This window comes from Bacillus rossius, chromosome 15, assembly GCF_032445375.1.
Source record: "Bacillus rossius redtenbacheri isolate Brsri chromosome 15, Brsri_v3, whole genome shotgun sequence".
NCBI lineage: Eukaryota > Metazoa > Arthropoda > Insecta > Phasmatodea > Bacillidae > Bacillus > Bacillus rossius.
The window spans coordinates 26,335,343-26,360,759 of record NC_086342.1 but is presented as its reverse complement, the minus strand read 5'-3'; the positions used below and the strand labels follow the sequence as shown (position 1 = coordinate 26,360,759).

Sequence of the window (25,417 nt, the reverse complement as noted above, 5' to 3'; positions counted from 1 at the left end):
TATACTCGTCGAGCGAGTGCGAGTAGGCGAGTGGAAGAATGTATCCATGCTAGAAGGGCACATGTCGCCGCATGCTATAAAGATGACTTAGTGTGTGTGACTCGAGCAGTGGCTGACATATAAGGGCAGTGCTGTGATAACCCGACTTTGACTTTCAAAACACCACAGTGGACTCGAGTGTTCGACGAAGTAGAAACTCATAAGTGTGAAGAGTTTATGTGACAGCGAGAGCTTCGGAACGTGAACAACGTGGAGGTGTTTGCATGATGGTAATTCTCCATCACGAGTGTGACAGGTCACGAGTGTCAACGAGTTGGAAGAGCGAGGTGTGGCTGCTATTTTGCCGAGCTCTAGAAGTTATCTTCGGAACTGGGTGTTCAGCACTTGGTCCGTGCCAGCGACGTTATGGAGGACACCACACGGCAGGCTCCGCGACTACAAGACGACTCGCTGCAGTGAGGCCCCGGAGTGGACCCTCGCTGCAGTGAGGCCCAGGAGTGGACCCTTGCTGCAGTGAGGTTACAGGAGTGGACCCTAGCTGCAGTGAGGTTACAGGAGTGGACCCTCGCTGCAGTGAGGTCACAGGAGTGGACCCTAGCTGCAGTGAGGTTACAGGAGTGGACCCTCGCTGCAGTGAGGCCCAGGAGTGGACCATCACTGCAGTGAGACCCAGGAGTGGACCATCATTTCAGTGAGGCCCAGGAGTGGACCCACGCTGCAGTGAGGCCCAGGAGTGGACCCTCGCTGCAGTGAGGCCCAGGAGTGGACCATCGCTGCAGTGAGGCCCAGGAGTGGACCCACGCTGCAGTGAGGCCCAGGAGTGGACCATCACTGCAGTGAGACCCAGGAGTGGACCATCATTTCAGTGAGGCCCAGGAGTGGACCCACGCTGCAGTGAGGCCCAGGAGTGGATCCTCGCTGCAGTGAGGCCCAGGAGTGGACCATCGCTGCAGTGAGGCCCAGGAGTGGACCCACGCTGCAGTGAGACCCAGGAGTGGACCCTCGCTGCAGTGAGGCCCAGGAGTGGACCCTCGCTGCAGTGAGGCCCAGGAGTGGACCCACGCTGCAGTGAGGCCCAGGAGTGGACCCACGCTGCAGTGAGGCCCAGGAGTGGACCCTCGCTGCAGTGAGGCCCAGGAGTGGACCATCACTGCAGTGAGACCCAGGAGTGGACCATCATTTCAGTGAGGCCCAGGAGTGGACCCACGCTGCAGTGAGGCCCAGGAGTGGACCCTCGCTGCAGTGAGGCCCAGGAGTGGACCCTCGCTGCAGTGAGGCCCAGGAGTGGACCCACGCTGCAGTGAGGCCCAGGAGTGGACCCACGCTGCAGTGAGGCCCAGGAGTGGACCCTCGCTGCAGTGAGGCCCAGGAGTGGACCATCACTGCAGTGAGACCCAGGAGTGGACCATCATTTCAGTGAGGCCCAGGAGTGGACCCACGCTGCAGTGAGGCCCAGGAGTGGACCCTCGCTGCAGTGAGGCCCAGGAGTGGACCCTCGCTGCAGTGAGGCCCAGGAGTGGACCCACGCTGCAGTGAGGCCCAGGAGTGGACCCACGCTGCAGTGAGGCCCAGGAGTGGATCCTCGCTGCAGTGAGGCCCAGGAGTGGACCCTCGCTGCAGTGAGGCCCAGGAGTGGACCCTCGCTGCAGTGAGGCCCAGGAGTGGACCCACGCTGCAGTGAGGCCCAGGAGTGGACCCACGCTGCAGTGAGGCCCAGGAGTGGACCCACGCTGCAGTGAGGCCCAGGAGTGGACCCACGCTGCAGTGAGGCCCAGGAGTGGATCCTCGCTGCAGTGAGGCCCAGGAGTGGACCCACGCTGCAGTGAGGCCCAGGAGTGGACCCTCGCTGCAGTGAGGCCCAGGAGTGGATCCTCGCTGCAGTGAGGCCCAGGAGTGGACCCACGCTGCAGTGAGGCCCAGGAGTGGACCCTCGCTGCAGTGAGGCCCAGGAGTGGACCATCGCTGCAGTGAGGCCCTGGAGTGGACCCTCGCTGCAGTGAGGCCCAGGAGTGGACCCTCGCTGCAGTGAGGCCCAGGAGTGGACCATCGCTGCAGTGAGGCCCAGGAGTGGACCCTCGCTGCAGTGAGGCCCAGGAGTGGACCCTCGCTGCAGTGAGGCCCAGGAGTGGACCCTCGCTGCAGTGAGGCCCAGGAGTGGACCATCGCTGCAGTGAGGCCCAGGAGTGGACCCTCGCTGCAGTGAGGCCCTGGAGTGGACCCTCGCTGCAGTGAGGCCCAGGAGTGAACTCTCACTCTCAACGATCTTTAAGGCGAGTGTTCAAAGAGTCATAGTCCGGTGAACCGAGTGGTTTAACTTTTGTGTCAATATCGTTTACACCTCGAAGAGACCTAACATGACCTAGTTTGTTAAATGATGTTATTAATTTAAGACCTAGGTTAATTGTAATTGCTTTGTAATTTATAATTGAAAAAACTTTGTTATCCCTGAGCCATATCAAGTTGCGTTTAGGCTACATTTAAGACCATTTGAAGTCACTTGTAATTTCATTATTTTTTTATCACTTTTTTAATAATAATTTTTTCATTTTCATTATGATAATTGATTCAATAATTTCTTTGTATTCATGATGAAGTTTCTTTGTTAACTCTGACATTTCATTATGTATAGTTTATGTTTGTATAGTTCACCCTGGAATCGCGCTCCACTGTACTAGTTAGTCTTCAAGAATACATCAGTGGTCGTTTATTTGACTTTGTAAAAAAAAATTCAATAAACTTTACGTGTGATTCTCACAACACCGTTTCAGTGTGTCGCTCTAATCAACCTTCATCTTTGTTATCCCCTTCGCAGAGGGCAGCAAAAGTAATAATATTTAAGTAATGAAAAACAGTGACGATCAACGAGAGTCGAGACCCAGGCGTCTGGGCGGTAGGCGAGCACGTTACCACCTAGGCCGCTGTGAAACTTATCTGGTATACCTATAAACTAGCCTTAACATTTTAAAATATTTTCTTCCCTTGGCCAGTACGCTTTATTGTTTCGAGGGGTAAACACCCAAAATATAGGTATATACTACTAATTAACAGTCTCTCATCCCGAAGTAAATTTCCGAAGTCGTGGTCTCCCTTGTTAGCGACCAAAATCATTTTGTAAATTATTTTAAACATTAATACAACTCTTTAAGATAAATTATTTTTTTTTGCTTGTTTCTTTGAGAACAAAAATAGAGTAATTTTAATAAATTTAGTTGACGTGAAAAATTAATGTTTATTGAATAAACTGGCTATTTTTGGCTGTTATGTAGGATTTTAATGCAAAGTTTTTTTTTTTTTTTGCGTTTTATGCAAAAAACACTTGGTATTCATTATCTGACGATTTCCATTAAGTCTATTAGGTCTGTAATAATTTTTTTTTTAAGAAAGTCTATTTTACATCGATAACAGCTGAGTTTAGTACTTTTTTGTTTTGGAAGTTGAACTCATTTTGAATAAATTTAAAAAAAATTATAAATTTAAGTGTTTCCTTTGAGAGTATTTAACTGGTTTTTAAGACTTCAGAATGTTTAAGTTCCTTACGTGTAATATACGGTATCTAAAATCACACACTCAAAAAGCCAGTTCAGCAATTAAATTGTAAATACTTAACAGTTTTAAAATCTTTATCAGTGGCAAAATATACTGTTTTAATCTTAGAGTTATATCTGTTAGTAAAATATGTTACATGAATTTTTTTGTTAAATTAAAATAGACACTTTTTTCAAAATAAAAAACCCACAGCTCAAAACTCAAACAAAAAACCTAGTATTTTATTTCAACAAACACTGCGTATCACTTTGCGTTATACACCTATAATTTTATATTATACAAAAATAACTGCCGAGAAAATTCACCTTTAAGGTAACGAATGAGACTAGGTAAAGTTACGAGATTTTATACTACACAAAAAGTACTGCAGTTTCTTTTAAAATTTTGTATTTCTGCTTCAAAGAAATTTGAGTACAATGTTTACAGTAAACACGTAGAGATGTACGCGAATGCATTCCATTACAGGAAAGTTACAGCAGTTGCACATACATGCGGGAATTTACTATTGCTTGAAGATTTTTGTGCTCTTTATTTAACCACATATAGTAAAGTAATAAAATATAATTTATTCTGGTTTGTGCACGGTGAAAAAGTGTGTTATTACGAAGGAGTTGTATAACTTAGAGTTTGATAATTGAAAAAATATTTTCGTAACCTCACTCACTCTTGGATGATAAAATCCCAAGTATTTTATGCTCGGAAAGTAAGCTTGGTATAGGGAATTCAAACACGAACGGAAAAGAAAATGCTATTAGAATAAAATAAAATGCTTTGTGTGATCGAGACACGCGAGCTTTGAACGTTTCTTTTGTGTTTCACTTCATTCTCTATATACCGCAACTCCATTTCATTCAAGGAAAAAAAAGTAAGGAATTCTTGATTTTCAAGAGAGGTATCTTCGTACATTATTTTGTTTAGTTTTATATTAATAAAATCTCTCTACTAGGAGAAAAATGGTGAATATTCGAGTCAGTACCTTACGTACAATTTCATGGATTTTGGAGAGGGTTTTCTGCTTCGTTAGCCCTAATCCCAACTCACAAAGGATTTTTTTTTTTTTTAATTTTGGAACATGGCAATAAAGTACTTATATGTTTACACTCTTCAAAGTTCAAATAATTTTTTTTTACATGCCTACGTTAAGAGAAATTTTAAAATGGATACTAATGGTATCAACAACATACTGTTATGTTGCATATTGTTTCTGAATAAATATTTATAATTAATCAATTTTGAGCATAAGTGAAAATTATCCACAGAAAATTTTAATGTGTTTAATTATTTTAAAATTCATAACCAATTCAAGGTTTGACAAGTATATTTCTATTATCATTTAGAATGGCACGAATTAGACTTGATATATAAGGTAGAGTTTGTAGTAAAAATTGTAATTATAAGCTCAACCTTTGTTTGGTGAACATAAAACCAGGCGTCAGAATGATTTGGCTTTACCTTTTACAACAGCTATCATCTAGACACATTCTACAACAACAAAATACAGAATATTTTGGGCTTCGCTGATTGTCAGAACAATACATACAAAGATTGGAAATTTTTATTTTATAAGCACATTAGTTGTACTTGTTATCCTCAGATTTTCTGATACCATGCATTTACTGTAAGATCTTATACACAAACCCTTCACTGATGCAATACATTTAGGAATACTCGCTCAAGCACAATTGCGAGAATTGCTTACTAAACTATGTTCGTAAGTAAAAAAAAACAATTAATCATTCATCCAAAACGTAAAACATCAGGTTATAAAGATATATATTTTTTTACCAATTCGGTGTTTAATTCATTATTTCATTTTTTATTGAAAGCAATTAATTTTTGATGCATAATTGTTTCTTAATCAGAATTTGCAGTCAAAATATTTGTGCCACAGTAATTTTCTTTTAACGATAGCCAATTTTCTGCTTGCACGTTCCGACCAAGGAAGGTAACGGATATCTATTTAAACCCATAGTTGTTTTTAATCTAGGTTGTCAGTTCTCCTCCCTTTCACTCTCCACGATAAGCTGGTAGGCATGAAGTGAAGGAGATAGCAAATAACAGTTCATTCTATTACTGCACCGTCAGTTATTTTCAGTGCAAGCTAATTAAATAATTAATGCTTGGAGTGCTTTTATTTGGACGTATTTGATCAATTTTATAAGAGCATAGGTACTCTAAAGTCTTAGTTTTTTCATGATATAATAAATTAAGCGTCAAAAATTATTATGAATAAAAAGACATATCGCAGTCGTAAAGTGTAATTAGAAAACTTGAAAACTTTGAACATTCATCTGTAAATAAGACTTTTCCGAGCAAATATTAAGGTTCATTTTACAAGAAAACATTGTAATCCAAATTTATTTATTTGTATATAATTTTAATTTTTGGCAATCTAAAGAGGGCTTTATAAATTTTTTTGGGAGTTATTAGGAGTTCTCGTGATCAGTTAACTCATTATCATCTGTTTTTTGACCAAATTAATTCCACATTTATTGTACAAGTTGGCAAAGAACTAAAAATGTTACAAATCAGCGACATTCAGTGGCTCTTGGAAATAATACAACACATGTTTGTTGTCAAAAGTAGCCAGCAATACAAGTTAGTGACATGGAAAGGCGTAAATTGATGTGAAAATCACGAAACTGTCTTGGGGAGTAATTCAATTACGTCCGTTGAGCCTCATAGAGGTTACTTTGTCCTTAAGTTATTGTTCAAAATTTCAATTAGTTGACCATATTATCTAACTGTTGCTGAAATGTACCTTCACACATATAATTTGGCTGAATACATTCAAGATTAAAGCGCAACTTTAATTGCTACTAACAATGAAATTTATTTCTCACATAAAATAAGTATGGTAGCTGTGTGTGCCTAATAGCGCTTGAAGTTAATTAACGCTGTTCTCAACCAATATGTAAAATGGTTTTGATGTAAGATACATTTGATTAATTTGTAGTGTGCTCTGATCAGTTCACATCAAAAGGAAGGGTTTATAGCATGGAGGTAGATTTTTGATTGTTTAAGTGATTATTCGTGCCTAAATAACAATATATTAAACATTTATGGTAAAAATCGATTCGTGGGCTATTTATTTACTAAGTTGATTTTTCATTTTTGACAGTAGGAAAATACACTTCCACCTATTTGGACTTTTGCTGCTTGGCATGCTTCCAGGAATGCACGAATAGGAACAGATACAGATACACGAAATAGCTAAATCCTCAGCAAGCTCTTTCGGGAACAAGATAGCGCAGCGTGTCCACAGGATAGGTTCACATATGTAAGGGTGAAACGATGAGATAGTCCCTGATTTTGCGTTCTGGAATTCTAACTGACTTCTTGGTATTCATGCCTGGTGGGCAAAATTTGTCCCCAACTAACATTTGCTTTTACCTCACCGCCAACAAAACATCAAACACCGTTCTACATTTTATACGAGCACATATTTAATGTACTTTGCCAGTGAAAAAAAAAATTACCGTGCCTTCAAAAAGATATCTTTCTTAAGTCAATGGTCAATAGTTACTATCGAATACGATAGTAATGCTTACAGCGTATTTTATGCATACCATAAATTATGTGTCGTACCATATCATTCATATTGGGGTGCAAGGCAGCCCATCACTCACAGTGCCTTAATTTTTTCAGAAGTTCTCATAAAAGCTGAGCTTGAAATTTGATTCATAAATATGACATCTCGCCATCATTGGAAAATCATTTTACTGACGCATGTTGGTAGAGATCCAACATATTACAGGCCAAAATAAATTCGATTTAATCTCTAGTTGTAAAACTGGCTGACGAAAAAAAAAAAACCCTTTTGATTTACGTGGCCATCTAAAATGAATTCGCTATGGCCCTGCACCGGACTTTTTTTTTTTTTATGAAGCAAAGCCATCTTACCAGCCCAATGTGAGCAACTTTCGGGGATTCGTACTGTTTCTTTTGAAGTCGCACGGGTTTCTTCGCCTCGTTGAAGATGAGTGCTCATGTCGAGATTTGTGTTCCGTGTGAAACAGTTAATGGTCCGAGCAGGAGCGGGTTTGAAACACCCCAGATTGAGCGCGTGTCCACAGAGTGACTTGATAGCCTTCATGCTCTCCATTACCAGTCGCGTGCGATGGCGTGAACGTGAAGTGCCGACGGGGAGACAACCCCAGGACTCAGATGACGGCCTCCGACTGGCCCACCGTCTCCACCTCGCTCACGTTGCCCGCCAGCCCGCCGCTCGCTGAGGCGCTCAGCCCCCGCACCAGCTGCCCGCCGCCCAGGTGGATGTCGGAGGACGCGTTGCTGTTGTTGGGGTCGCGGCGCCCGCCCCCACCGCCGCCCCCGCCGCCTCCGGAGCCCCCGCCCCCCGCCACCGCCCACCGCCGGCACGCGGCCGCCGCGCAGCACGACTGCAGCGTCTTCTTGAAGGCGACGCGGAACTCGCGGTTGAAGTAGGCGTAGATGAGCGGGTTGAGCGCGGAGTTGAAGTAGCCGATCCAGAAGACCGTCGCCACGACGACGGGCGGCGTGTGGCAGCGGTCCGCGCCGCACAGCGACGTGATGATGTACCTGCAACATCACAGCAGCGACATTATTTCAACATCACGACTTCGATGTCTTACAACGTCACAGCGTTCACATCCGCGCCGCACAACGACGTGATGATGTACCTGCAACATCGCAGCGACATTCCTTCAACATCACGACTGCGATGTCTTACAAAGTCACAGCATTCACATAAGCGCCACACAGCAATGTGATGATGTACCTGCAACACCGCAGCGACATTCGTTCAACATCACGACTGCGATGTCTCAGAGACGTTCTTACAACGTCACGGCATTAACATATGCGCCGCACAGTGACGTGATGAACTACCTGAAACATCTCAGCAGCGACAAAACAGCGTTTTTCTTCAACACCACAACAACTATGTCTCAGCTATGTTTTTACATCAAAGCAACGAGACCGCACCGTACCGCGACGTGTTGATGTACCTGAAAAATCATAGCGATAACCGTTCAACATCAATACAGCGATGTCTCAGAGACGTTCATCCAACATCGCATAAGCGACATATCAGCGACAGTTCTCAAACATAACAACTGTGGTGTTTCAGAAATGTTCTTTCAAAATCACAACACAAATGATCTTTCACATCAAAATAGTAACTTCTCAACGATATTCATCCAATACTATCACCATAACATATCAGCAACGTTTTTTTCACATCACAGCAGTGATGTCTCAAAAAGACACCTACATCATTACAGCATCGTCTCAGCTACATTTTCCCATCATACAAGTTATCAGCGACATCCTTATAACCACTCTTTGGCTCAGGATAGAATTAGAGTTCTTTAGAGAGTCTTAAATTTCTAATAAGATACTTTTAATAACCCACTTTACAAATTGTATTTGAAAAAAAAAAATGTGATTTTGAAAACAAATTTAAAACTTACCTTTCGGACAGCGTAAAGGCAGGTAGATTTTTAAGTAACTATTTCTTCTGGAATTTTATGGAACATCTAAAAACTTCTGAAAAGTTTTAATAACTTAATGTGCATGACATCCTATATGTTCTCCAAAATAACAAAATAATCGAACAAAAATTTTCATACATTCCATCCAGCGAAAATGTTAAGAATGTTTTTAATTAAAAGCATCCATCATTGAATAATTTAGAAATATGTGCATACTATGCCCACTAAGATTACATTCAAACACCATATTTCATCCCTGGCACTAATAATTGGTAATATAAAATATATTTTGGACCAAGTTTATGTAATATGTTTAGAACTTTTACAATAAGTTTGAACGGTTTAATATTGTACATAGTAAAGTATTTCAACACCAGTTTTTTTTTCAAACGTTTGCAGCAATAGTTGTTTGTAAAAATGTTTTTGAAAAAATTGTTTACGTTAAATTTATAAGGTTCACCCTACAAACATTTGGAATGGATTTATTATTGTGAATACTATGTGAGGTGCCAATTTTTTTTCTTTATGATATTAAAACCTGTTTCTTTCCATCTTTTTGCATTAATGAAGATCGTAGAAAAAAATATTTCAGACGAATGCTGTAGATAATATTTAGAAGTTAAAAAAACAACATAGAATTAATAATTTTTATATTAAGGAAAATGTTTTTTGTGTGCTTTCAGCCTCTATTTTCTCACCCCTTGCAGTTACTATGAGTCATAAAAAAACTGTTTTTATAAAAGTTTTTGTTATTAAAATAACATGAGATGTAGAGCATACACAGATAAACATTAATTTCATACTAGTAGTCTATTTAAGTGAACTCTTAATACAACCAGACACGATTCAACCAATGTATTCTGGTAGTGTTTCAGTTTTACTGAGATACATTTTAAATTAGCATATGGATGACCAAAAAAGAAATGGCAAGCATGGAAAAAACCACAGAAAAAAATGACCAGAAGGAGAGAAGGCCGTACACGATTATGAAAAAAAAATTACTCACATGGAACTCACCAGAGAAAGAATAGCAGCCAACGGGCAAGGAAGGTGGACATGATAATACTCAAGGAAAAGCAATATATATGGAACTTACCAGTTAAATAGCGACAGCTAACAGGCGAGGAAGGCAGACATGACGTTGCTTAAGAATAGTGGATAATTGTGCAACTCACCGAGGAAAGAAATGCTTCTAATAGACGAAAAAGGCAGATACTAAGATGCATAAAAAAGTAAGCTGTTGCTTACTAGAGGAGGAAAAGCTGACATCTGGCGAGAAAGGTGGACATGATGATGTCCAAAGAACACCTAAATGAAGGACACGCCAGATAAGAACGACAGCCAGCAGACAAGAAAGGTGGTCAAGACATTGCCCAAAGAAAACTGGTAATCATGGAATTTAATACAAGAATAACGGGGTCCAGAAGGTGAGGAAGATGGACATAATGATTCACAAAGAAAAAAGGTAATTATTGGACTCACCAAAGCAAGAAAGGCTACGGATGAGTAAAGCAGACAGCCAAAAGAAGAACACGCGAGTTTGGATCTCACCAGAGGAAGAACGGCAGCAAGCAGGAGAGGAAGGTGGGCATGATGATTCCCAAAGAAGAACAGGTAACAATGGGACTCACCAGAGAAAGAAAGGCAGCAAGCAAAGAAGGCTGACATGATGATGGCCCAAGAAGAAAAGGTAACTATGGAACTCACCAGATAAAGAAAGGCAGCAGGCGAGGAAGGCTGACATGATGATGCCCCAAGAAGAACAGTCAACTATGGAACTCACCAGAGAAAGAAAGGTAGCAGGCAAGGAGTGCGGAAATGATGATGCCCCAAGAAGAACAGTCAACTATGGAACTCACCAGAGAAAGAAAGGCAGCAGGCGGGGAAGGCTGACATGATGATTCCCAAAGAAGAACAGGTAACTATGGAACTCACCAGAGAAAGAAAGGCAGCAGGCGAGGAAGGCTGACATGATGATGCCCCAAGAAGAACAGTCAGGTTTGGGACTCACCAGAGAAAGCAAGGGAGCAGGCGAGGAAGGCGGAAATGATGATGCTCAAAGAAGAAGAGGTAACTATGGAACTCACCAGAGGAAGAACGGCAGCCAGCAGGCAAGGAAGGCAGACATGATGATGCCCAGGGTCCTGGCCGCCTTGCGCTCGCGCCTCATCTTGCTGCTGGTGGCGATGGGCTCCGCCTCCGAGGTCGACAGGCTGGCGCTGCCGTCGAAGGGCTGCTGCATGGACGTGAGGCCGGCGGTGATGCCGTTTATTTGCAGGTGCTTGTTGAGCAGCGCTGCCGCTACCTTGCTCCTGAAACGTCACAACATTGTATCACGTTTATACACAAATTTTGGTCCTGCTTCTTTTCCTTTATTTTAGGTTACAAAGTATAACAATATAACCTAGCATGTCACGGTTTATTGATTGATTCTTGAAATTAGGAACATATGCCATTGCTAGTTTATGCTGTATGTCATAGAGTCAATCCGAAGACCGGACATAGATTTATGAACACAAAATCACACAGAAAACCACCCAACATCAGTCGATGACAAATTGTAACTGTAAAGACAGCATTCAGCATTTCGTTGAAATAATTAGATCATTTTTTTAATAATGCTTAGTATTTTCAATCGTAAAACCACCTTAAGCCAAAGGTGGGATCTCGTAAAGACGACGGGAATCGATTAGTTTCGATTTTAGAATGTGTTTACAGTGAAGCACAGGGGCCAAATTTAGCAGCCTTCAAGAACTACCTTTAAAAACCAGACAAATTAAACGGTGCAAATATAGCTACATTTTCGGAATACTCAAGTGGCGAAATGTTTTGTTGATATTCCGAAAAATTGTAAGAATATTTCGGTTTCAAAGTGCGACAACTGGTAATATATATATATATATATATATATATATATATATATATATATATATATATATATATATATATTATTGGACAGATCCCAGTTGACACATAACAAGTGATAAAATATATATTTAATGTAGTTTCTTAAGCTTAAGTAGTTAGTTTCTTTTTATATGGTTAGGTTGAAATTGGTTTTATGAATAATTTATAATTTTTATATCTGTAACCATGTTTACACATTATTCACGCAAAAATATTCAGTGCCTGAATGGTTTTGATGTTTTTTAAGCAACAAATAAGTTCTTAGAATCCGTTAGTTTACAAAAATAAATTGTCAAATTATGTCGTGCGTGGTCCACGCAAGCTGAGTTACTGAATTAGTCTATGATCAGTCCTTTCCGTCATTTTTATATCCAGGTGCATAGAGTAGAGTATTGAACCGCGATTAACGTACATGCCTGGAGACAGCGAGATGTACACAACATGCAGGGGATTCTTCAAAAGTATATTATGCTTGCTATGCCAAAGGCGACATACTCCACAACTAAGCGCAATCCACAAACCATATACCGAATGCAAAAATTATTCTAAGTCAAATTTTCACCTTTTGGTGCGGTGGAGGGGGGGGGGGGGGGGTTCATCTCCCAACCTAATTGTATTGCAGGGGAACTTCCACAAAGTTTGAATACAATCTAGCCAATGGGCACTTTATAATGAGAAGGGGGGGGGGGGCCTTCGCCCCTCCCCTACCCAATTTCCTAGGGTAAGTTAAAATCGCGAGTAAAACTTCCGTTCTTGAATAATGAGTTTGATTCGTACGTTATTGTAAAGTTTGCCAAGTCATATTAAAAAATATTTTAACATTTTAGAATTTTTCACTGAAGTTTGGTGTAACTGTAAAAGAACAAAAGTACACTGAAAGAATGTGAACTAACATGTAACATTCAATTTCAACATTTTATTTAATTTACGTAAAAGGTCGCTAGTAAAATGCTAAAAGGGAAAAGAACAGAAATTCTTTTAAATTTATTGCTGTTTTATTGGGAAATCGTAGGTAATAAAAATGCAATTTCATCCTTTTTAAAGTTACGTAACTAAACTTTTTTTTTTGTTTTGTGATCGTTACAACATTTTTATTTTATATATTTATGTGCTGAACAGTAGCTACTTAACGGGAATGTTACATCAGTTATTTTAGTTTTTGCACTTGGTACAGGTTGGACAATAAATCGTTGCTGGAGCTTTAATAAAGTTACATTGCACATAGTTTTAAATATTCAATAATTATTGTTTGTTGCATCATGTTTAGTAAATTAGAGCACTTATTGTCCTTCTTTAATACTAAATATTTCAACTTATTAGGTGAGATACAAGGCTAGTTATTAAAATTTATTTTATGATTATTAATTTTATGATTATTTTGTAGCAGTTATGTTGTGCCGAATTTGTTGAAAGTCTTAACGAAATAAATTTTAATCCTCGCTAAACTAATAATAGTACTAGTACGCCAAAGGATATATTACACTTTTTTCCTTATCACAGGATACCTTCACAGATGCAAGAAATATTTGTTAACCAGATTCAAAATAATAATTTGCTGAACTCTCGAGTTTAAAAATTAAACTTCTCAGGTATATATATTTCAAAATAATTTTTAATAAACTAAAACATGGTTAGTTTCATTCAGACAAACACATTTCATGTAGAATCGCATACATCTAGGCTTTAAAGTGATACAAAATATTAATTTGTTCTTTTAATACTTTACCTGGTTCAAAATTTTTCAGATACATAATTTTTTTAATACATGCTTTTCAGCTCTTAAAAATTTTCTCTGGCCTAATAATTATTTTTTTTCCTGAAATTCATTTGTGAAGTGTGCATTGTCAGCCAGACCGGTGAGAGAATTAATTTTTCGACCTGTCGTAAGGTACTCAATTTAGAGACCTGAAAATTCGGGTATTCATTTATTGATAGGCTACAGTTCAAATACTTAAACCTTTGTACCGTTTCTGCGATTGGCCTTTATTTTATCTGGAGGACTATGAGACAGTAAAAAACCCTAAACCAAGGAAGTGTCGAATCACGGATAACCCATTTGAGACGTCTCACAAGTCAGCAGCTAATGAACATGTGGCGTTTACCCGAGTATACAGAGGACTATGTAGTCTATCCTAGAGGTCAATGAACCTGGTCCCTAGTAATCATGGGCCGCCGTCATAACTTAAAAAACACACAAGTTAGAAACTTAGAAATACAGAATTTTCTAAGTTATGACAGTTCTAAGTTTAGGTAGTTCTAAGTTGCGTGTATTTAAGTTGTGATAGTTATAATTTACCACATTCTGGGTTACGATGTTTCTAAGTTGCGTGTTTTCAACAATGATTTGAAGAGAATATGTTTTAAGTTACTTAACTCACCATGTAGTTCCATAAGTCTTGAAACATGAAGGTCAATCACACAGCGTACACTCCAAATGAATTTTTATTGGTGAGGGTGGGAGTACTTGAATTCAATCACTGTTTTAGAATTGTCACAATTGGGTTAAATCAGTAGGGGAATAATTGAAATACAATAAATTCAGCAGTATGATTCTATAAAGAGTTGATTTGAATTTTATTGGGAGGAAACGGTAACCATAGGTAAACTTGTTTGGCATCTACATAAAATTTGTGAAAGGCATTTAGTCTTATAATGCCTCAACTGAATAAAATACTCCCTACTTTAATGGATCAAGATTTGGTGCCCTGTACAGAATTTCTACAGAGATAAATAAATGGAGATACTTAAAAATAAATTAACACTAATTCAAAACCAATTTACATTTATCATAAAATTTCTAAGTTTCAAAACCAGTATCTAACAACAGTTAGTCTTTACAGGTTATGAGTAAAATTACAATTAAAATTCACAACAATTATATTTCAGTAAAGATTAATGATGAATGTCCAAACAAGGGAGAGAGATCTCCACCGAACTCTACCACTTACTATAATATAGAAGCAGAACTTTTCCCACTCTTACACTTTAAATCTTTCATTATGGCCTATCCTGCCCCTTAAACTTGAATGAACTCTACATGGTCTATCCAGAACTCTACCGACTCGTTGCCACAGGGGGCATAGCCTCCCCCTGAGTGAGCCTAAACTGACTATATTACGATCTGAGCTACTCGTTACCACTGATGTGAGGCATAGCCTCCGCCAGAGTGAGCCTCAGCCTCTCTCTAACATGTTCCTCGCCTACCAGAACAATCCATGGTTATTGAAACCAAATTTACAAACAACTAACCAGGACAGCTGAGCAGGCTACCCCCTCCACCCAGACGTCCTGTTGCGCCAGCGCACCCCGGTTTATGGGCTTGAAATTAACACAGAAACACAGAGTTCCATCCTTTTTGGTAGCCATGACGATGCGACTGTTGTAGGGGAAGGAGCTTGGCTCGATGACTCCACTCTTCAACATTTCCTCGAACTGCGCCTGTATGGCCTTCTCTCTCAGGGCCCGAACCCGAGCACTTTTTCAAAGGGAGGTGTGTGAGGCACGAGAAGGATGCTGTGTTCGGCGATGGTTGTCCTCCGAAGTCGTTATGTTGCTGAAAATACCTGTGGATAGTTACTAAGTGTCTCATTTATACGTGACAAATGTTCTGCTGGAACGCCATGACGGAGCTCGTCTTAACTTAACGTCCGGTTAACGGCCAGTGACTGCGCCAGCGTGCAGCCGGACAAACAGACTTCAAAAGAATGTGCAAACTGCACGCCAGCAGTGCGCCGCGCCAGCCCCGTGCCACAATGACTAGGTCATGCCACTTGCGCCGACGAGTGAACAGAGGAGCTAGCCCAGAGTCCCATCAGTAAAGTCCCCGAATTTGATTTCAAAAACCCTGGAAAATTTCGAACCGCGACAGTATTGTTGATCAATGGAAAATACAGCATCTAGACGCATTGAGGTCTCGGCTTAAGATACAGTGTGCCCACCTGCTCTTAATGGCTTGTGTGGATTGTAGTTTCGTGAACAGAAGGGCTAAGGAGCATGTGTGTGGATTGCTAACACTCTAAATAAGAAAATGTTAAAAATAGGTGTTTGCAAGAACAACATCACCGCGAAGCGAATTGACGAAGTCCGGACTTTTTTGACCAGTTCGGCTAACTTGTTTTCTGTTTCCCGTAATATACCGAAACCACTGAATCCTCAGCAACGCCCGTAATAAAATTCACTTTAATTATTTTGTGCATTCCCGTTATTATGTTATTTTTCCCTGTCCCCTTACGGTTATCTTACTGACCACGAGACCTAAAAATAAAACAAATCATTGCATTTAAATTAATCATGATTAAGTATACGTGTATGTTTGACAGAGTTTCAACATGTGAACACAACACCTAACGCTTCTTAAATATAAATTTTTTCAGGAGGTGGTTTCTAAAATAGTCGACCACGAAAAGTATAAAAACGGTAGTCTTTGCAGGACTACTCGCCCTCCTTGAGCGACGATCCAGCTTGCATTCCCGGACAGGGGTGTGTCCGTGAAGGGAAGCCTAAGATGTACATTAAGTTCTGTCCCTGCCCGAACACGCCCGAATATTCACCTTCGGCCAACCTCGGGTTTATTTACATATCTTTCTATTTCTCTCTTTATCTTATGTAGCTATACTAACCTAACTAACCGTCCATAGTGTTTTAAAGTGTTTTTTAATGTAGCTAACCTACCGAATACTTTTAATATTTATTTGAATTCATTTTTCCTGCGCAAAAATAAAACAAATCCCGAGGTTGACCGAAGGTGAATGTTCGGGCGTGTTCGGACAGGGACAGAGCTTGATGGACATCTTAGGCTTCTCATCCGTGAAGCGCTTGGGAACGTGACAGGTGGGGGGTTTTCTCGGAGACTCCCGACTCAGCTGGTCGAGATGTTCCATCCTCGTGTCGTCCTCTTTCATAGCGTCCTTCCCACGTTCATATATTCCTACATTTCTTCATTTACCAATTTCCTATCATTTTATTAATCATTCATTACTAGGGACAGGCATTTTTTGCGAAAAGATCTGAACACTTATTAGACTGCAACAAGGTACACCCGCACCTGTTGTTTCTTCTTTGTGATTGGCGGCCGTCTGCCAGAGGAGTCGTTGCCTTATTTGACCGAGCTACCCAGGACGCGTTTACTTCCTCAATGAATCTCTGTGGTTGTTGAAGTTACAATTATTGATATGCACCTGGGAGAAACTCACCAAATCACGAAACACAGACGGTGCTACAATGTTTTAACTTTCATCTAGTCTCGAAATCTTTTCGCGAAATCTGCATGCCCCTAATCATTACATTCTTGTATTTATGTATTCATTTCTACATTATTTTTTTCCCTATATTCGTACTTCATTCCTACAATCATTTTATCATACATCACACCATTCATTTTTACACCCGTGCATTCAATCATTCATACCTATATTCGTACATTCCTGCATTTCTATGTTCCTTCAATACTTTATTAAAACATTTATTTATTGTATTCATTACTACGTACATAATTTCTTTCATTATTTCATTATAATTCTCTAATTCATACAATAATTCCTTCGTTTATTCATCCCTAAATTCATTTATTGTTCCAACAGTCTTTAATGGGTAATTTCATTTATTTATTCCTTTATACATCATTAGATCATTCATTCCTACATTAATATATTTATAAATTACAATATTATTCATTCTTTCCTTATTTCGTTATTAATTAATTTATTTGATAGTTAATTTTTTTTTTACTTTTTTCCATCCTTAATTTTTTTTTTTTAGTTCATTGTTATGTTCTTACATTTATTTATTTCTACATTCATTCCTTCTTTAGTCAATTCATACATTGATTCCATCATTTGTTCATTCGAACATTCATTTATTTTCCCCTGCTTTCATTCATAACTTTATTCACTGATGTATTAATTTATTCTTCTTTCACCGTGCCGTTTATTAATGTATTCATTGGAGCCACGGGCTGGGAACTGCCGCCGCGGGCGCAACGCGGCAGGTGTGTGATTGCTTGGCCAATCTCCGCGCGCCCGGACATCAGCGACAGTAATTAGCGCCCTCTGGGCTCCTGTGCCCGCGGGCCATGTTACACGATGTCGCGCGTCACTGCCCCGAGAGAACTGCCGGAGGCACACGTATTGTCCCAGGAAACAATGTCAGACATTGCAGTCAATTTATCTTGGGGGGGGGGGGGGGAGTGAGAGAGAGAGAGAGAGAGAGAGAGAGAGAGAGAGAGAAGGCAGGCAGTCGGCATTTGCAATATCTGCCACTTTTAGTAATTTGACATTGAAATGTTTGCTTGGGCAAAAACTCTCTAACTCATTGCTGACGTTTCTTTCGCTTAACAGTTACTCATTTCCCGATGGTATTTTTCAATTTCGAGCCGTTGTGTAGCTTACCTCAATAAATTTAAAGACTCTTCAGCGAACGCTGCATTGTCAATGTGTGTTTGCTGTTCAATTCAACAAGTTTTTTTTTTTTTTTTAATATTTTGTTATCACTTTGATTTGATCATTGTGAGTTCATGTCAAAAGAAATTAAAATTAGCACTCGTAAAATATACCTTATATATATATTCTTCGGATATCCGTTGGATCATTGGTGAACAGTGTTCTCCTTAATTATGTGTGCAAACATTTTGAAACAGTGTAAAATCAAGCGTGACGGAAAAAAATGACAAAATTTTGCAATTGCAATATAACTCAACACGTTCGTGACCACTTCTTAAAAACGCACTATTTCATACCATTTTACGGTTTCTTCGACGGAAACGGTATCTGCACAGTGCATGGCGCCACGTAATGCTGAGAGAAAAACCAGTGGCATTGAAACTAAACATTTCATTGCACAGTATGACTGTGCAAGAGAAAGGCTGTCTGTGCCTGCGAGAAGCTACGCTGTGTGCAGGGAGCCGGTTTCTGATAACTCTGCCGTAGCAACGAGCTATCAGGACCAGACGACAGCAAAGCCGTTGATAGGAATTATTCTTTAAACACTCTTTTTTGTTCATGATGAGAAGCATTTTGTTTCATACTAAAACTTTCCCCGTAGTATCTGCACAAGTAAAATTTTTTAAGTTTTATTTATATGCGCCGCGATGTGCCAGGTGTATAAGTATTTTTATATTAAACTAGCTGAAGTACGTGGCATTTCCTGGGCTAAACATATAATGATATAAGGTACATAACTACCGAGTTTCAAGCATGTAGGACAATACATTTGAAAAAACAGGACATTTTGATTTTAAAGTATCATTGATTGCATAATCTCGGTGCATCAAGGCTACGCATAAGAAAAACCAGGACGCCAAACTTCAGCTTCACTTTGTGGGAAGGCAGGTAACCCCTAGGCAAGACGTGACGAACGCACCAAGCGATAGGGGGTTAAAATTTCAAGACAACGTCATCTATTGGCAAAGTTATGAACTAAACTGTTATTAGCACTTTTAGTTCGCTAGCAGCCGCGAGCTACACTAAGCAGATGGGTTTCACCAAGGAGAAGGATAGTAAGTTGACAGGCCTTACTATATGACCGTATGGCGGACATAGAGAAATGACATAAACTCACTGTTTGTGAGTCTATGACATATCTCCTACATTTTTCTATTATAAAACTGAATTTACCCCCTTTTAACTCTCTTAGGGAAGGAATTTAATAAGTATGTGTAGACTATGACACCCTCCAGCCCATAAACTATCTTCATGCAAATAATCGTGTCCATCCGATGCTCCGTTGCTGTGCGAAAGAAGGACAAAGAGACAAACGCACTTTCACTTATATAATATTATTACGTACTCTGGAGACATAGGTTTACTCGCCCAGCGAGTTATTAACTTGTGGATTATAGCCATTTTAGTAGTAATGTGTTATCTGTGAATGCCGGTAAAGTTAATGCCGAAACTAGAAAGCAAAAAGTGTTTCATTAATATGTTCCAGCCTAATATAGGTATTTATTCATCATTTATTGCTTATATTGTAATATTTCCTTAGCCTACGAATGGGGAGTCAGGAGCCCCAGGTGGGTAATTTAAAGGATTCTATTGGCAAGATAAGTAGCGACAGAAATAATACTGGACCCAAGGTTTAATATTGATTACAGAAGAGAGAAAAAGAGGAGGTAGAACATAGAAAACGGAGATCTAAGAACAAGCAATGAACAGAAGATACAGGAGACTGGATATAAAAAAAAACAGAAGTCAGAATTCTCATGAATAAAAATTGAAAATTAATGCATTTAACCTAAAGAAAAAACCCTAAAAATCAATAGAATTATCTGAAGACTAGAAGACTGAAGGCAGAATCGAGAAGACACATACAAGTTGGCAGAAAATTGATAGCCAAAGACTAACAAACCTCCCCCCTTTTTTACCGCCAAAAAATAAAATAAAATACGTTTTAAGAAAATATCCAATTCAAAGGTTTTTTAATGATTAACAAAAAAAAATTCACACCGGATATTCATGAAATTTCCACACCTACATAATGCAAACACAAACAATAAAATGTGTAGATGATTTCAATGAAATAGAAACTAGTTTAACTCTGAATATTCCAAACAATAACAGAACTTTGTCTTCATTGCGAAAAAAATCTCTTGCCAAAACACATTTTCAATCCAATTTTTAAATGGTTTTACGTAAGTTATTATTGTTTTTATTGAGACATGAAAATGTTACATTTTTAATGGGTATCATTTCGATAACATTTTTTTTTGTTCGCTGCTCTTTGTGAAGTTCGTTATACACTGGCCCATTCGCGCGTGAAGCTTTCAAATTTTTTTTTTTATCCTCGATTAACTTAAATTTGCACAACGGCGCCTAACAATCACTGCACACCAAGCATGAATGTAGGAAACGGCAATAAAAATATAGAGGGTACGAGTAGCTGTGGAGTCAACGGGGCCGAATCGAATGGAACTTTACGTACCCGAGGAAGCGATAACCAGGCGTATACTCACGGATTAAAAAAAAAAAAAAAAAAAAGTGAGTCTTTCAGTACTCGCCAGAAATACGTAATATCGAACCTTGGTAACGAGCAAATTCATGTGTTCTCATGTCGCAAATACACTCATAATACGAAACTAGATCACGAAATTTAACGAAGAATTCTTTAAAATATTGCTGAGCGTAATGTATATATACTTAAATATATATGAACACAAATTGTGTTTTCAACTGCACTTCTTGACGCGAATCACACGTTGATTCTGCAACCACTGCTAGAATTGGTTCCGAAGCTGTTGCGTTGAACATTGAATCATTTGATTAGCAGACCAAAATTTTAAACTGTTTAATGAAACGGCTCCGATAAAAGCGAATAAGATTAAACTTTTTCTGGAAACAAGTTTTCCAAATTTAACTGTTCAGTTATAAAAATGTAAGTTGCTGTACATTTCTGTAAAATAAAATAAAATTGTTAGTATTTTAGTCTGTCAAATAATAATAAAAATTGAGTTCTATTACATATTTTGTAAAACCACCATAAATATAAGAAAAAAATCAATGTTATAATTGGTGCATTGAAATATAACATTATGTAAACTAGGTTTCCAATAAATATTCTTTAAAAAATTTAATTACAATGCAAAATCATACCTAATCATAAATTATTTTGCTTAATTACATAAGTTAGAATGCACAAAAAATTTTGAATTTCATTTCACGCATAATGCCCTTTGATATAGGATAAAGCAATATTTTTTACCATTTTCTTCAAAATTGGCATCTTCCTAGAGAAAGGTTTTTGCTTCATATAGTCAAGTAAGTTTATGTTACCGGGACAAAAAAAAAATATTTTTTTTGGTCGCAAGAAAAAAAAAATTATGACACGCAGTTATTTTCTTACTCGAAATTTTTGACGTGATAACGTCTTATAAATTGATGAACGCCGGCTGCACATACGAAAAAGTATGACTCATTATCACGTTCCGCCTGAACCGAGCGTGCAAGAACCAGCCAACCACCGTGGGAGAAAATCTTCTATAATATCAAACAGGTCAAGGCAAGCTTTTTAAAAGCAGCAGCTGAAAATTTTGGATTTATTTGTCCAATTTCGTCATTTCATATTAACTATTTATTGACATTGATTTGATGTAAGTTTATTTCTATAACTAATTGTTCGTGATTATATTTAAACAAATTATTTAAATTAAATTTGCAAAAACCGTAAATAATATTTGAAAATTAAAAAGTATGCAATTTTTAATCAATGTTTTCTTATGACGTTATCACGAAAATTATCGTCCGTGAACCGAATTTACAGACACCCCCCCCCTTTTTTTTACACATTCACGAAGCTGCTTTAAGTCCCGCGATGTTTCTCGTCTTCCCGACAAATTCGTCCTAAAGCACTGCGGGACAACTTGGTTGCCATGGCAGAGTCGTTGGATGCTGGGATTTGTAGCTTAGTGGCCTGGCAAATAACTAAGCTCTAATTTCAAAAAATATCCATCTGACTCTTCCGGAATGCTCCCTTAGCGCTATATGTTAAAATGAAAGAGAGTATAATGTTAACATGTAAAGACATTAATTTATAATGCCCCTATATTTTCTCTCTAAAAAAAACCCCTTTCTACCAATTTAAGCTAAGAATTTTAAATTAAGGGTTATAACTGTTGTAAGTTAGTATAGACTACTCTGATTAATATAACATATTTTTGTAGTTATTGATATAATTTTTACTTTTTAACTTTTCCCCGCTCTTATCACTCTTTTGAGCTTTAAACATTGTTTATTTCACTCACAATCTTTAAAAAGGTAAATGCTATGTAATTTAATTTTCTTTTGACGATCGGATTTCAGGGACTGATTATAGCAAGCAAAAGAGTACACACCTACTTCAGAAAGTAAAATAGTTTAATAATTTAAAATTAAATTTCGAATTTAACTTTTATTTAGGTACTCATTATAAGATACATAACTGTGACAATGTATTCATATTTGATTTAAATTATATCTTTAAAACATTATTTTGATATTTAATCCATATTTTTTTCTCTTCGGACATATAACATAAACAAAATGTTTACATATACGCGTGATATAAATAAATTTTTTCTTGTATATAGATTATGTGAAACCGACGTCCATTATTGGTCTATTAATATTTTCCGAGTATTACGATTTAACATAACATCGCTGAGCTATTTAAAAAACCCTTATCATTGTTTTTAAATTATGCATCATGTTTAAAATTTCCAGGTGATATTTTCTCCCTTGGTTCAGGACAAGTTCCTTTTGTAAGAACGTATTATATGTAGCTCTAAATGTAGACGACATCTATGACAAGAAAGGATTTTACATTAAACGTTAAGGGGTGCGCTCTAAGCTGTAGGGTATTTAATACATGCAAATGGTGGTTTCACGTTGTAAAAATTCCAGTAGTCGTGTTTATTATCACTCATTAGGTTTTTTTGGGGTGCTGAATCAGAATCTAGAGGTATCCAACAAAATGTCGAGGTCGTTAGGTTGGGTTAGTTACATTAAAAATAATTAAAAAGATTAAAAGTTTATTTTAGGTGGGCTACATTAAAAATAATATTAAAGGTTAAGTGGTTGGTTAGGTTAGCTACAAAAAACACTATAAAATATTTTTAATGGTTGGTTAGTAATTACCAGTTTAAATGGTAGCTAATTTAACGAAACTGATTGCTCTATTTTATAGTAACTGTAATGTAGCTAACCTAATCTAATCAACCAGTCACATAATTTGACAGTATTTTTATTGTATTAAACCTAATCAAAACTGCAGTTCACATATTTTAACGTATTTAACACATTACATAATTTCTCCGTTTTTTTCTGTCTATGAATGACGACCTGAAAATCTTTTCCGCGTTTTTCTTTTGGTGAGACTGACGTCGCAAGAGCGAGCGAAGTATTCGGCGAGCTTCGGAAATGTTCGTGCCTCGGAAAGGATGGTGTGAACCTTAGTCTTCCCAGACCAGCAACGTTGTGTGTTTTAAAAAAAAAGTTTAAATAAAAACAATTATGTACTTGTTTGCATACTGATGTGTAACACCTTGGCTCTCGTTCAGAATACCGTAGGGACAGGAAAAATTCGCGGGTTCAATGACCTCCAGGATGAACTCCATAGTTCTACGTACATTCGGTAAAATGTAATCCACTCATTGGCTGCTGTCTTGTGAAACGTCCCAAATAGCAGCCTGTGATTCGATAAAGCTTCGGTTTGGGTGTTTCTCATTGGCCCAGAGTCATCCAGGTGAGTTGTGAGCCAATAACATAGGCAGCACTGAGGTATAACTATTTGTATTTTAGCCTATCGCGAAATGAATTCGCGAATTTTTCCGGTCTCTAGCCGTATACGACATTTGGTAGGCTTAATTTCTTGCATGGAACGGAAATCTGTAACTACGGTCCTGCCATCTGTGGCGGATGGTGTGAACCAAAGTTCACAAAGCCAAATAGAAAATTTATAGTTATAACTTTTTTTTAGTTAATTTTAACAAGATGGGCATTATTTTAATAAAATTCCTTGTCGAAAATCAGGTCCAAATCCGGGATTTAGTTATTTTTTATTTCTATTTGACATTTATAGGAGCCATTTCTGTATATAGTTTAGAATTTCTGTCTGCTAACCAAATGATTCAATAGTCGACGTAACTGCTCCAGCAGGTGTGAAAAGTACGTATGACTCGCGTCCAGAAATTCAGTTGAAAACACAAGTGACATATTGGCATTATTTTAAATAATTATACTTTGTATTTCTAGGCCGAGTTTCGTATTATAAGTGTATTTTCAACACGAGAAAAAAATTAATGAACTCGTTACCGAAGTTAGATGTTTGTAAATCACTAGTGAGTACTGAAAAACTCGTTCACATTTTTTTATTACTTCCGAGGGAACAAATGCTTTTAAGTTAGGCTTTTCACATGTAAATATGGTGCAATGTTTGCTTCTACGATACCCTCTGGAATAGTAGTGACTAGCATGGCTGGTTCGCGGAAACACATCCTCTTGGAGCTACCAGGAGAAAATGGATGGCGCGGAATACAAATGAAGCAAGTAATGCACGTAGACGGAGTGGAATTTGTTCTTCGGAGACAACCCGATTGTAGCTCTGGAGCATTCCTGACTTGAAAACGGAGTATTTACACGTTCATTTATCACAATAAAAGTTTTGCATGAAGTTTAGGGCACGGGGAACGTATTTCTTACATATTTCCAGGAAAGAATTTATGATCATTATCACGTTATTTTTGTAGGAAAATAACGTTGCAAACTTCATGTTTTGAAGAAAGGGAATTATACAAGTGAATGAAATTTTTTATAAGCAAGTCTTAATTAATGAAATAACTTCACCTTAATATGGTCTACTATGTGAATGAGTTGAAGTGAATTTTTTTATAAACTCTCGAAATTTTATATTCTCAAGGTTTCTTACATTTATTCATAGTTATCAAATTTGGTAAAAAATATAATTTAACGTTTTCCTGTCTCATTTTACGTGGAAAATTAATCCATAACTCTAAAATTTTATCTGGT

General features: G+C 38.3%; 2 protein-coding genes across 2 annotated transcripts in view; both read right to left on the bottom strand.

Annotated features, from left to right (window-relative positions):
- Positions 1 to 1,408: 1,408 nt before the first annotated feature.
- On the bottom strand, positions 1,409 to 7,537 carry LOC134539666 (uncharacterized). Its single transcript, XM_063381853.1, has 2 exons — positions 7,450 to 7,537; positions 1,409 to 2,223 (listed from the first exon to the last, which is right to left on the bottom strand). Exons 1-2 carry the CDS (start codon positions 7,535 to 7,537, stop codon positions 1,409 to 1,411), a joined length of 903 nt encoding a protein of 300 aa, XP_063237923.1.
- Positions 7,538 to 7,709: 172 nt separating this feature from the next.
- Positions 7,710 to 25,417, bottom strand: part of LOC134539664 (octopamine receptor beta-1R-like) — a 38,920-nt gene continuing 21,212 nt past the window's right edge. The window contains 2 exon segments of the mRNA XM_063381852.1: positions 7,710 to 8,106; positions 11,108 to 11,390. Coding sequence (XP_063237922.1) covers positions 7,710 to 8,106; positions 11,108 to 11,390 — 680 coding nt within the window.